General features: G+C 38.9%; 1 protein-coding gene across 1 annotated transcript; it reads right to left on the minus strand.

Annotated features, from left to right (window-relative positions):
* Positions 1-2,227: 2,227 nt before the first annotated feature.
* Positions 2,228-14,644, minus strand: LOC122843039 (exportin-5). Its single transcript, XM_044137476.1, has 33 exons — positions 14,421-14,644; positions 13,816-13,937; positions 13,666-13,735; positions 13,429-13,566; positions 12,341-12,523; positions 12,237-12,263; positions 11,953-12,138; positions 11,258-11,334; positions 11,127-11,171; positions 10,924-11,014; positions 10,740-10,823; positions 10,487-10,612; positions 10,247-10,337; positions 10,032-10,160; positions 9,724-9,839; positions 9,467-9,622; positions 9,201-9,242; positions 9,025-9,114; positions 8,724-8,923; positions 8,516-8,618; positions 8,209-8,390; positions 7,873-7,973; positions 7,693-7,789; positions 7,465-7,601; positions 7,272-7,369; positions 7,111-7,157; positions 6,858-6,967; positions 6,401-6,460; positions 6,228-6,322; positions 6,013-6,120; positions 4,667-4,804; positions 4,226-4,390; positions 2,228-4,000 (listed from the first exon to the last, which is right to left on the minus strand). Exons 1-33 carry the CDS (start codon positions 14,520-14,522, stop codon positions 3,854-3,856), a joined length of 3,663 nt encoding a protein of 1,220 aa, XP_043993411.1. The 5' UTR covers positions 14,523-14,644; the 3' UTR covers positions 2,228-3,853.
* Between the last annotated feature and the right edge of the window lie 34 nt (positions 14,645-14,678).

A 14,678-nucleotide genomic window follows, 5' to 3' on the forward strand; every position in this document is an offset into this window, starting at 1 on the left:
GAAAAAGGGAAATAAACGAAGAGATGTTTGGCATAATCACACATAAAGGTGGTTCAACAAAATAAAGAACTTCTTTCAAACTCGAAGTGGGTTTTCATTCAGCATTAGGATGTCATCTAACTGGTGGCCTGGATTGCCAATTTAGCCAGAGATTGCACTTAATAGTTTTACTTGTGTGAGCAAGTCCCGATTTACATCAAAACAGCAAATACTTGAATATGTACTGATCAAAACCAGAACATAAATACACACGATACACCCAGAGAAACAATCCAACCTTTAACTTCAGTATATTTATTCAGTGGGGGTAATAAATCCCAGCTGAGAAATGATGTACAGCAATTATTGGCAACCTAACAATTCATGAAAAATAAAAATAGTAAGCTTTTTTTAAATTACACTTCAGAGAAAAATCTGTTTCAAATTACTCCTTATTTGTAATCCATTAATTCTTGCTTCTACAAGATCTAAATATGACACAAGCCAATTTCTCTTGACCAGTCTTAAAAATTTAAAGAATATAAAAAAAAAAAACATCATTAAAATCAGGCAGATGTTGTGGTCTACTAAAGTCAGAAAATAGTTTCTTGACTTACAGTCCTTAAAATTTTAAATAACCGAAGCGACAAGGCTGATCATGGACATTTATCTTTATGCCCCAGAACTGTTGGAGAGATGAATGACAAAAAAAAAAAAAAAAAAGATCTGAGCAAAGGCTTTATGAGGCCCTGAGCAGAATTTCACTTGAGGGCAACAAGCCAATTACAATTACAATAGACTCTGAATCAAGCAGAATTGGTGGCTTTTATTTTATTTACATGGAGCCATAAGAAAACCAGTTCAGTGGCTGTGTGCATAAGACATGCCTTCATCTCACACAGAGCTAATCGAAGTTAACATTATTTTTAAAAAAATAATGTTAAAATAATTCTCAAGGCTTTTCATAGTAGTTATGTCCCTGGTGAAGTCATATTGTCTAGGGCTATAGGCTACAAGTAGCAAACCTTTGCCAAACTTCAGGCTGGTTCTAATATGTATAACACTTCAATCATCTAAACTTAAGTCTGCTATTCACCAGTTGAAGTTCTCATGACAAGTTATCTAGAAGAAAAATACACTTTCGCAGCATTTGCAGAAAAATTACTAAGCAGAATTTGTGAAAAACAGTGAATTTACTTTTATTCAAAAGAAGAGCAGCAACTATTCACACTGCTGCTGCTAACAAATTATGTTGCAGTGTTTATTTAGATTTTGATAAAGACGGCAATAAAGAAACTTTTGGTAAATTCAGCAGTTTTTGATTGCTTCTTGCACAAAATCCACATTTTATTATTACAGAGTAACAAGAATAAAAGGCCACTTGATCAGGAAGACCAAGCTGTCAGATGGTGAACTGATATTCCACCTTTTTAACTGTAGTTTTAAAATAATTATCTGATGCTGCTTTAGTTTTCTAGAACCATAAATATTTCCAACCAAAATAACATAACGCCTGGTTTTGTTGGAAGCAAAAGGAAAATGTTTGACCCTTCTTTCTGTCAGCTGTGTGAAGCAAAAGGTTAAAAATGAACACATCTACATTACCATGTGCTGAACACAAAGGAAACTTCGGTCTCTCTGCACCTTCTTTGGCATATTATTAAAAGGACTGTAGTTGGTCTAAAACAATATAACCATCTTTGCAGTTTGGGAAAGTGTAACTTTTTAAAATCTGGATATAACTTTAGCATGTTCTGCTTAATTACCTTCTTTCATTGTTTTACCTGCTTTTAAAGTCTTTCCTCATTTCCAGATTTCATTATGATGAACCAGTCTTATAGTTTATCTGTCACCATTACAAAGCTTTTTTTTTTAAAGCTACCGGTACCAAATTTCACAAATTTACATCACAAAAGCAGTAAAATTTTCTGGTAAAACCTAAAATTTATTAAGAACTTCTACAATATAATCAACCTTTTAATACCTGAAGTTACATACTAAAGAAGCTCAAAATGAAAAATTGGTGAGGAGGTTGAAGAATTAGAGCAGGGTGTAAATATTAAATCCAAATAATTGACCTTTTTCAAGTTGATTGTTTTAACCAACAATATTTACAAGGACAAAATATTTTCAATTAAGGACTTTAAGTTATAAACCTATACAAGACAAAAACTCAATTATTTGCCAAAATGGCAGATGTAAAAACTTGTTTCATTTTTTTACTACAAGCAATGTGCAAAGACCCAAATGAGGCAGATCATTTCATTTAATCCCATGTAGCTCATCTATGTGTTACTGTGCTCTAAATGAAAAGAAACAAACATTTCTAATAAACACGTCCAATCTATAGCAAAAATATAAACCACATAACATTTTCAAAATTCCCATGTTTGTCTTTGTACAGAAAATCTTAGTGTTGAACAGACATTCCCAAAAAAAGACCATTTGTTTATATATATACACGCGCGTGTATATATATATATATATATATATATATATATATATATATATATATATAGATCTATAGATCTATATATATATATATAGATCTATATATAGATATATATATGTGTGTATTTAAGAGGTTCAAGCTAAAACAGCTGCCATATATTTTGGTCTGCATATTTAAAACAGTAAAAAAAAAAAAAAAAAAAAAAAAGTAATAAAAGAGAAAACAAGGGAATTGTGATCTGCTAAAACGGCAACAAACAGCGACCCAAGAAATCATGTTTAAAACAATCCTTTCAACAACAAAGGAATATAGCGCCAGTTCATAAAATCAGAACATAAAAATAATCAAGTAAAAATAATAATAATAATAATAATAATAAATGAATCAGATAATGAAAATATCGGTATGTGTACTTGGAATAAGCTACACGTTTGCTGATCCTTAAATAGTTTTTACATTATATGCAGCCTGTGGACCGAAGTGTCTGCTTAGAAGTCTACAGTCAGTGTTTTGGCACCTATCTGTGGATTATGTGTGCTGCATTTTTCAAGCAAATCCAAATAAATTTTGGATCGCTCAAGTTGTTTAGAATAACCAAAGTTAGCTTAGCTGTCTGGTAATGTGTGTTAAACAACTTCTTCTTCCTATTTCCAAGTTTATTTTTACCATTAACAAAGAAACAAAAACAACACTGTAGCAATTCATTCAAAATTTCCTAAAAGTTTTTTCTTCCCATCAAACAAACGCTGAACCTAAGGATCCACTGATAAACTCCTTCAGAATCAGAAATCGTTTTAAAGCTCATCCAGTCACCGGAACCATGCACCATTTTCTTCCCCCCTCATTTTCATCCTAGAATAAATCCCCACAACATATCTGCCAACTCTATGCTCACATAGTTAGTTTTTAACACCAAACACACCCAGATCTGTGCAAACAGATCTGTTCCTCCCTGTGTGCCTTCAAAAATCTCTCTCTGAAGCAAACTACTTCAGATTTTGCTTATTTGAGGATCGAAAGATTTTAAACACTTTTCCTGAATACAAAAGCTGCAGCTGAGCTCATAAAGGAGCTCTTCTTAGTGTTTGTGTAGCTTTAACCTGTTAAAAATATTAAAGAACCAGAAGTGGCAATACAGAGAGAGGAGTGAAGTCAGATTTGTGGCTTCTTTAAAAAAATAAATAGTTACAGGGCTCTGGAAAATCCAACAGAGAATATGGACTTCTGTTTAATTTGTTTTTCATAGTTAAATAGTTTTCCGTCCCAAAAGGAAAATTGTGTGTTGGTGTGAGTCCTGCTGAGATGACCCACTGAAAAGCAAGTTGACAGATATGTTAGGCAGCTCCACACTGCTACAGCTGAGTGTTGTGGAGATGTTTAAAGACACAGCAACGTTTCCAGCCAGTAAGAGGTCCTTTCCCCCTACAGCGCGTCGTTCTCCGGACTGAAGAGAGCTGCAAGGCCCAGTTGTTCAGTCTCCAATATATCCTTGTCCGGCTTCGGCTTCTTGAAGAGTGATGGAAGGTTGCGGATGTGGACCTCCTTCCTGAACTGCTGGCAGAGAGCTTTCTGTGGGGGGGGGAGAGTTAAAACAAGAAAACTTTCATTAGATTGTTTGGCACCATTGAGCTGGGGGAACATTTTCTGCTACTGAGAACGGAAGATTTACAGCACAGTCAAAATCCCACTGCTGATCTCCACTGTGGGATCGGGCCTCTGATCACTTCGGAGAGGAATTCACACTGAGGATTGAAAAGTTAAGCACTGCTCTCTAGTGGTTAAATGTGGCATTACCCCAATAGTTCCTGCAAGGAGCTTCTTGAACTGGTCTCTCCTTTTCTTCTCTCCAACCTTTTGGGCATTGGGATCCACCAGCCTTTGATCGTAGAGGTCCAGAGCTTCAATGCTGATGTTTGGAATTTGGGTCATCACTGCCCGCAGTTCAATGTAGCGAGGCCGCTAATGTAGATGGACAGACAACAGAGAGAGAGACCTTCTCAGCGAGGAAACATGGAGAAAATGCTCAGATAAGAGTAGGATTATTGAAATAACGGACAGATAATCTAGCAATCTGTTGATCATCAAGTGGAATACACATACCAAAAAATGGGCAACATATTCAGAGCAGTAATTAAGTCAAAACTATGCAAAAATTTAGACATTTTGGGCTCAAGATTAATATATATAAACATTATTCTTATAAACAGGCATGAAGAGTATTGACATTAGGCTCACCAGGTTTTCGTAGATGAGCATTGCTAGGTTACAGAGGGGAGTGTTGCAGGCTTCGTGTTGTCCGTGAACCTGCAGAGCTCTGAGAACGCTGGTGTAGAACCATGTGACCGCTTCAGGGAGGAGGTTACCTGCTACAACCTGCGTGGAAATGGTCACAGATGGTTAAGGCCACTTACCTTTATGCATATCACGTCAAAGATGGCAACTGCCAAAAAATTAACTACATCTAGAAAACATCCAAATTGAGATCATTGAGTTGGGAGGATATCTGGGTCCTGGGTGTCATTGAGAGGAGTCTGGTTGAAGCAACAGTTATGCATGAGGTGTGGCTCATGTACACCAACAAGGAGTTGTTATCAGGATCCTGGATCAAACAGGAAGTGCTGCAGCTTAATTTAATATGATAATTTTGGCACTGTTGCAATGGGCTTCACCTCATATCACTGCTCTGGCTGCAACCAACAGCATTTCTTTTAATCACCAAAGAACAACTTTTGATCGTCACTCAAATAGCTATGTTGCAGTGTCTCAGTCAAGTCTCCTGTATATAAAAAATCAGCTTTTGCTGGAGTCCCAACATATATGGCTCCCAACTGGAGAGTAGCACACACACCTCCAAATTGTGCAAAGGCTTTTTAGCTTAGGTAAAATAGCTTTGCACGCTGTTCAGGCTGCAACTCAAATGAAACATTTATCTACCATGAAGTCATATTGTAGTTAGCAATTTTTTTGGGGGGGGCGAGGGGTAGTTTATTTATTTATATAATATTTATATACTTAATACTTTTATATGTATAATTGTACAATAATCACAGTGCAATTTATGAAGAAAAAAAACAAAGGAAACCCTCAGGCTTGAGATTCTCTTTAAGATCAGCTCAGAGAGATCACCATATAACAGATTGCAAATTTTCTGAATGATTGCTTCTGACTGCATGTACAGAACGCAGTGCTAGCTTAAATTTATTGCGTTGAATAGCATATTCAAAAAGTAGAGTCAACTGCATCCCTTTGTGCTGATAAACTGATAAAAAAAACCCTGTGGTGTTTACTCCTCCGAAAACAAGACAGACTGAAGTTGGAGGTCCAGAAACTTCTCAGATTTATATGGAAGGTACACAGACTCTAAACTCTCTTTTTTATTATTATTCTCTTTTCCTTATGTTGTTTAAAGACTACTTAGTTTTTGGACTTTTGTGTATTGAAAATGCAAAATATAATTTTTGAAAATGTAAGACGTGGACCATGAGCTGTAACAGGTAGTTTCAGTTGAAGACAAAATATATTACAATAAAACCCTAAAAAGACAAAAAAAAAAGAAAAGACTGCTGCAGTCTGGACGCTACCTGCCGCAGGAGGTTCCAGCAGACCATGGACGCCGTTCGGTGGCAGTTTGTGGTGTCCTTCCAGGACAGTGAGGTGAACGAGAGGGTCAACAATGACATATACACATTCTGGGAAAGAGAGAGAGAGAGAGAGAGAAAAAAAGCAAAACATCAAGTTTAGGAGCGCTATGTAAATGTGAACATGGTTTGTATTTTTTTTTTAATCTGAAACTGACCTCGTGTTTCATCAAGCATTTTCCAAGCTCACTCAGCTCTTCGGTGGGTTGAGGGGAAGACGCCACCTGCACCGACTCCATCACCACATCTTCCTCTGCGAGAGCACATTTTTAGCAAAACAATCATATTTTTTTTCTCACTCGAGATAAGAAAGGAATAACGCCACTCTTACCATCGATTTCCTCTTTATTTGCTGCTGGTTCGGGCACTTTTCTGGAAATACAGCTTACATCTAAAAGAGAGAGGAAAGAAGGTGGGTGTTAATGAAGCCATCATAACTCACATGCCACTTGGTTGGAGAAAACGCTGATCAGGCAGTTCTGATCTTCCAGCTAGGAAACCAGCTAACTGTGTCTTCTGACCGATCAAAACATCTGCACAGCACCAAGTCCGCGGGATCACAAGACGTTAGATCCGACTCAACCGGAGATAAAATAACACCTGGTTTGTGTGTCTTAAAATGTGCCAAGAATGTTGCAAAGAAGTTTCTGTCATCACTTCATGTAAAAAGAAACTCTATAGAAGTGATCCTTATAGTCATGATTGCGCTCTTTAAACAAAATAAGAAACAAAATAATGATATATCTTTATGTAAAATACGAGCAAATGCAGCGACTTGTGGGTCTTACTGAGCAGATCCAGAACCTCCCTGGTGAGCAGGCGAACCAGCTGCTCCTCCAACATCTCCTGAGTCACAGCGCAGTCCTCGTAGACCACCTGCTCCTCCTCATCCTTGTCACTGAGAACACAGAGAGGTCAGTTTGAAAACTAAAACACCGATCCTACATATTTAGAGCCCAAATAAGAACTTTGCTGAAATGAATTTCTACCATATTTACAGCCATATAACAGCTGCCACCTCGTCATTTTACAACAACTTACTTGACAGACGTCCTCTGGTGGATGACCTGCCACTTTATGTTTAGTCTCTGCGGTAGAAAGCAGAAGCATCATCAGGACACTTTGCTGTGAAAATATTTAAAGCTAAATTTTATGCCAAATTAGACAAAAAAAAAAAAAATTAATTCAATCAGTGTTCTGACCTGCAGCATGTAGGTGAACAAAGGCCCCAGCAGAGGGCGCAGCAGACTGTCGTAATACTCTGGAGGACATGAGATCACTAGCTGCTTCAAAAACAGCCGTATACACGAGTCAAGGCAAATCAGTGTTCACGGAAAATAAGAGACTTGCTTTTGGTATAAATAAAACTAAGCACATCCTGATGACGAAGGATATGAATCATTGAGCGGAGTCTGTGGTCAGGCACGTGGTCGAGGGAAGTAAAGGCAGAGCCGATGATCCCTTCAGCCAGACTCTCCACGGTGTAAAAGTCCTGCAGCAGAGCCGGACCTGCGTTACCCAGGATATGGAAGCTGCAGGGAGACGGGAGGCAGAATGCATCAGGATGAGATGGCATCAAGACAAAACATGAAACTGTACAACAGTTTATATAACAAACCATACCAGTTTTCAAATAACGAGTTAAAGAATCCCTGCATGCGATCCAAGAGGCTTTTATGCACTGGAGCGTCATAAATATCCAGAGGAGGCTGTGGGAGACCTGAAAACATTCATGTAGGAAGCTTAATATTTTTAATTGAGGGCATACAAAAACAATTAACACATGGAGGCAGCTGTTCTTACCAAGAATTACGAGTTTATCTCCATCCATCACATCATAGGCTCTGGAGAAAGTCTCACTAAGACGAACTACATTCTCTGGCATGAACAAGCTGTTCTGAGTCCTGCAAAAAAATTAAATAAACAAGCTTTACAATAAAATGTATTATGAAGACATTATTGACAATCCCACATTGGTCAAGTAATTTCCAAAATATTTTTCTTCTTTTTAATATAAATTTTGTAAGTGAGAAAACTTAAGAATAGCATAACAAACGCCATCCGTCCAACATAGCTGGTTAATCAAAAATCCACAGTGAAGGCGAGCTGTTAAAGTCATTTACACATTGGCATGCTCACCTTATTAGAGCCAGCAGGTTGGGCAGGAAGGCCAGAAACTGAGCTGCACAGGGGTTTCTGTAAATGGGGGCTCCAGCAGGAGTGCAGCCCACCACGAATCCACCGGCTCTCGCTTCTTCCAGGTCTGCAGGCCATCGCGCACGCTTCACCACCGCAAGCATCGCATACAAACAGAAGCTCAACTGGGAGGGAACACAAGCAAATGATCAATAAAGACCAAAAAACAAAACAACCATCCTTCTAGGATCCTTCTAGGCATAAACGACGTGGGGCAGAGCTGTATTTTTTTTTTTTTCACTCCACTTACTTGACCCCTGTTAGGTCCAGCTGTGTCTCTCTCTTCTCTTTGCTCTGTGATCACTTCATCCGCTCCAACAAACGACAGGAACTTGACAGGATCCCAAAGCACGCTGAAACGAACGTCCAAGTCAAGCATGTTTCAATACGTCTAAAAACAAAAAAAAAGTAAAATCATGCAGAATTTTACATAAAAACAAAAGAAAAGTCACAGCAACCTTGTCATCTCCTCAGAGGTCCACTGAGTGATTATTGGGGCTGTTAGTTCATCTAGAAAAGCCTTTTGCTTTTCAAAGTCTTTAAACTGGTTACTGATGAGCACCAGAGCTTCCATCTGGGAGCATTTCTCCAAGAAAGTCAGCAAGGCTTCATTTGCAAACAACTCTTTCACGTGGTTGTAAAACATGTCAAAGCAAGGCTGCGGAAGAAACAAAAAAAGGTAACTGCACAAGGTAAAAAAGGTGACTCAGATTGATTTTTTATTTATTTTTTTTAAACTGGGATAAAAACATAAATTACCAGGATAAACTGTGGGTAATCCCGGCAAAGTTTGATGATAGCCGAGCACGCGTGTCTCCGAACATTCTTCACAGCTCGACTCCGGGGTGCCTGAAAACATCGCCGGAATGTTTTATTTACAATTCGGATAAGAGAGATTGTGAAAAATTTCTCTGCTATAAGTGAAAACAACTTACCTTGTTTTCCAAATCAATGTGAAACGTGACGGCTTTGAATAGCTGTGGAGTCAAAACACAGACAGCATGAGGTAATCACTAAGAACAAAGAGACATGGCTTCAGAATTGTAAAATTAGCTGCAAGTGTAGATGAAGGTACATATTTAGAGATGTTTATGTGTAAAATACTGAAAAAAAAATCAATTAATGGAAATCAAAATGTTCAAAGGGACACACAGTTTCTTCTTCTCATCTTTGGATCAAATAGACCAATTTTCAATCGGACCTTGTAGAGGACCTGTGGCACGAACTGTGGCCTGTGGGTGACGAAGGGAAAGAGGGCCGAGATGTTGCTCAGCACACAGGACAGGATGAGCGGGTCTCTGGTTTCGTAGTTCAGCACGCCCTGCAGGAGCTCCATGCTCTGATCTATCGGCAAGTTCTGCGCATGTCGAAGAAGAAAGGTGAGAATATGTCGCATTTGCCCTTTTGATACTCCTAAGTCTTTTTTTTTTTTTTGTACTGTGATAAACATTTAGTCACCTCCTCATCCAAGCTTTTGAAGATCTGCTGCATCACACACTCCATGAAGACAGTCAGTGCATCCCACTGAAGAACGGATGGAGACATCAAGGAACACAGACCCTCTGCAGTCTTCACTGGAGAGAAAAGAAGATTTTCAGAGTAGAAGCGTTAGCTACTAGTGGAAAGACAATAAGGACACGGATTTGTAATTTGACTTCAAAGGAGACTTTATGAAGGCTACAAGTATAAAAACAACATGTCGTATTAGCTGTGGTGCTATAGAGTCAAAGTTTTTCTGAGCCAAAAGGACAGAGTCAAACCCTTACATGTCGTTTCTCCAGGATCAATTGGGCTGGCGACCTGGAACCGAAGCCATTCCGCTGCGGTGTGGAAAGCTTCTACCGGAACGATACGACTCAGCATCCTCAAAACGTCCCCGTGCTGCGACCGATAAGCTTTAAGACAATGCAAACGAATAAACAACATAAAAACCAACAATGAAACCAAGGAGCCTACAGGAGAATGAGCTGATAAAACCTACTGGAAAAGAAAGAGTTGAAGTCCTCGTCGCTGTCGAAGTCCATTCGTGAGTACACACAACTAGGGCTGTCTTGTCTAGAAGGAAAGCCAGTCTGGAAGAAGACAAATAAAACTTTATACCATGCAGTGAAAAAGTATTGTCATCCTTTCAACTTTAACACATATCTCACAATACAACCACTGTGCAGGTTGTTTTCTCCATCAACCCTGTGAATGATCATATAAAAAAGGAGACTCTCACCCTAACAAGGTTGGTTGTCGATACTTTGAGGTATTTGAGGGCCATCTCCACGACTACAGGGACCTTTGATAGAGTCTCGTGTCTGAACAAACTGGCCCAAGTTGATACAGTGGAAGATTTTAAAAACTACAGAATATAAAAGGAGAGGGAAAAAAACAGACATCAACTAATAAGTACAGCTCAAGTACAAAGTTTTAAAGAAAACTGAAGCAACATTCAATAATAATAACTCCGATAATTAGCAGCAACTAACCTGACTGGAATGTGTAGTAAAGGCTAATAAGGCTTCGGTGTACTTGCTGAGATTTGCAGGAACTTCAACCTCTGGACATGAACCCTATGGGGGGGACATCATTTCAGATGCCGTTGTGATCAAAGCGCACGTTAAACAGAGCGAACGCACTCGTGCATGTGTGACCACAATGGGAGAAACTCACCACTAACGAGCAGAGCTGGAATCCTAGAGCGCACAGGACCTGACAGAGCCGCTTCAGGAAAACGTAGCGCCGCTCCACCACCTCCACTTCTCTGAAAACACATCGAGCACCATGAAACACACCATAGCTTGATGTTAAGAGTAAATAAAAACATCCAACAATTTTTTTTTTTTTTACAAGGATAGACATGTGACAGAACTCACTGTGGTTTGGACGAATTTGGACATATCGCTAAACCATCTGCGGATCTGGACACAGATACAGAATATTAAGTATATATTATAAAACGACGCCTTCAGAATAACCAGGAGAACGGAGCAGCATCTTCACTCACTGGGCTGCAGACAGGATGTACTGGATGGCCACATCATTAAACAGCAGTATGAAGGGTTTCCTCTCCTCCAGTTTACCCTGCAGGAGAACACCATAAGAACTATATTAACTGACTGAATGTTTTTATTTTAGCAGCCTGATAAACTTATTGTAGTTCTCCATCTCTAACTAGGCATTAATTGTTTACAGACATTTCTGTGTTGGAAAATCCTGAACAGATCTCATAAAGTCTGAAAAATTTCTCACTCCTAAAGTAATAGCTCCTTTAAAATAAATAGGACATTCCTCCACTTGGATATTCTGTTATTAGATATCAGAGAATCTGTCAGGGCTAATGCTTTTGTTCATCATTTACTAGTTAGCTAATTGCAACCATTACTCAAAGTATTTAATGTTAATAGACCATGGCTAAATAAATGTTGGCCTGTGAATAATTACTCAATATAATTTTTTTTTTCAAACCTTAAATTTATTATGTAGAACCAGCTGGTTTCAGAAATGAAATCAGGAAATACTAAATGTCTTTCAGAGTAATAATGATGTTAAACCGTTATCAAGCCCTGTAAGGTTGTTGACCAGAATTACTATAAAAACACTGATGATCTCTGATTACACCATAAAATTTAAACGTACAGAAAATGATAAAGGATGACTAACAAAACAGATGAATCTCCATGCAGTTTTCCTGCCACTCACCTTCCGGCTTAAAGCAATAAGCAGGCACTCTGAAGCCTCCAGCTGCAGCTCGGGTTCACTCAGCAACAGACACAGCATCTCCAGCAGCTGACAGTTCCTGGAAGTGATGTGCACCAGTGTCACCCAATCTACGTAGCCTGCGAGCGTATTCAGCGTGGCCACGGCCACTCGACAGTGAGCTTTGGCCTGTGTGCAGGTAAAATGTTAAAATAGACAAATGAGTACATCGCGAGGTGTGAAATGAACCAAATCGTAATGCGGAAAATGAGGGTTTTTGTAAATACCTTCAGTTCAAGGCCTGGTTCCTCCTTCTGGAAAAACAAAACAAAACTGCTGAGACTGCTACTTTTTTGGAGACCTAAAATAATCTAGTTAAGGCTTTACTAACCAATTTGCGGTAGTCCTCAACATTGATATGCAGAATGGCCAACAAAAAACTGAAGATGTTGTCCATGTTCTGGGTGAGTGTCTGTTGGATGTCTCTGCGCCGCTGTGAGGGTAACGTCTGGAAGGTGATCACATCCTCTGCCAGCCTTAAGAGGATCAGCATGACCAGCTCGGTCTGTGCCTCCTACCACAAACATCCATTTTACTTCATTTAGCATAAAGAAATTATAAATTTTCTCAAAAATGAAAAAAAAAAGGCGCTATTTATCATAAATTTTACTTTAAGAACTCTAGAAACTTCATGAACAGAAATTTGAAAAGATGAACACAGTTTCATGTCATAACCACAAACATCCATGAATTTTAATTTAATTTTATGAGATAGACTAAAACAAAATAGTGCACAGCTGCAAAGTGAGAGCAAATTTATGCATAACAGGGTGTTGTACAGCTTGCTTTCAACAGTGGAGTTTTTCCTATATTATATGGACCAGATTTGTGATAGCTAACCTCTTAGTAATTGTGCCACACTTGTTGCATTCTCAGGTGATGGAAATGAAGCAGCACTCTGTGACATGTTTAAAGCTGGTAGATTAGCTGCTATATTGTTTTATAACCCAACCCTGCTTTAGAATTCATTCGTGACCCATCTGCTCTGTTCCATTGTCTTTATGATACTGTTTGCTCACTAATGTCCTCTACCAAAGCTCTGAAGTCTTCTCGAGACAGCGGTCTTTATGATGGTGTCAGATTAAAAATTAATAAATACAAATGCATGCTACACTTTTCAGATTTTTATCTGTTAAAAAAAAAATAAAGTAGGATTCACAGTTACAGCCCACTAGGTACTGGTGAATAAAGTAAAATGTGTGGTTTAAACATGACCATAACTTCAGTGAAAATTTTTGAGCTCACTTTATTTGCCAAACAAATAAAGTGAGCTCATGTTTGGGTAGTGAAGCAGGGTGAGTATGACTAGTCATCCACTGGAATATATTTGCTTGCAAACCATTACGTAACCCTATTCAAACTAAAATGACACTGGATAAGGAAGCATGCTACACTTGCTGCATTGTTTATGCCACTCACCCCTTGGCTAGAAAGAGACTCCATCTCTTTCAGCATGTCTGGCCAATGTTGAGGCCATTCTCTTTTAATCATTTCCACCACAATCCGAGATAGGGCATCTTTGACGTGGCTCTCTTCCTCCAGGATAGAATGGGTGCCCTAATGAAACACAGTGAGAGCCATCAAACACAAGTTGCGTGGTGTTCATCCGATCTAAATGAGATGGTTATTTCACTATCCTTTTACTGTCACACCTACAGTTAGCAGCTGCATGGCACACTCCTTCAGCTGGACCTTTTCTTGCTGCTGCATGTTGTTCCATCGAAACCTAGGAGAAAAAAAAAAAAGATTATCACACCATACTGCTTTTATCATATTAGGATTTAAAGTATCACGAAATAGACTTACTTGATGACCTGCTCCAGTATTTGCAAGCCAAAGTGCCTCACCACAGCCGGCTGACTTTTGTCTGCTAGGTGTAGGCCACATGGGACGCAAAGGGTGCTTGTCTCTTTAAATTCTTCACAAAACTGTTCAGAGAAATAACTCTGATTACTTTACAGCGAATTTATACCAACTAAATGTTAAAATACAATTAAATTACACTTGAATGAACTTGCAGCCAGATACACGTGTTAGGCATAAAATCAACAGCTCTCTAAGCGAATAAAAGAATTCCGAGCAGTTTAATAAATAGACAAAGTATGGAGAGTTGATTTGATTAAATTAAGTTTTCGTTTCCTTGTTCCAAGGTCTAATTTGTTATTCGTATGAATGAGTGAACATGAGTCAACTATTCATTTATTCATATTAGGCTAGCTTCCCCAACATTTTAACTTTTTAACATCTAATTCGGAACGACTGGAAAGACGTTTCCAAGTAACTGTTACAAAGACACTACTGGACAATAGAAGCAGTTTATTTATAGATTACAGTCACATCATTATAATCTCCCGATCGTCACAATAAATGACAAGGTAAGCTAACTAGCTAGCAATCAGTAACAGTGCTACCTTCAGGGCCTCCAGACGGTAAATCTGGCTGGTTTCTGCGTCCATTATCATCATCACGGCTTTTATAAGCTGATCACACATGGTAGCCACCTGCTCAGCCATGACTTCAGGTAGCGTCTGTCACACCGTTAAGACGAAAGCAAGCAACTCCCTTATGCAAAGCGCCGCTCTACAGTGGGTAACGTGCAGACAGGGAAACACCGACGTCGGCCAACGTGCGCAAAGAGCGAAGCTGGGAGAAGTTAGAGCCCCTTGGCT

Source organism: Gambusia affinis, linkage group LG13 (genome assembly GCF_019740435.1).
Source record: "Gambusia affinis linkage group LG13, SWU_Gaff_1.0, whole genome shotgun sequence".
NCBI lineage: Eukaryota > Metazoa > Chordata > Actinopteri > Cyprinodontiformes > Poeciliidae > Gambusia > Gambusia affinis.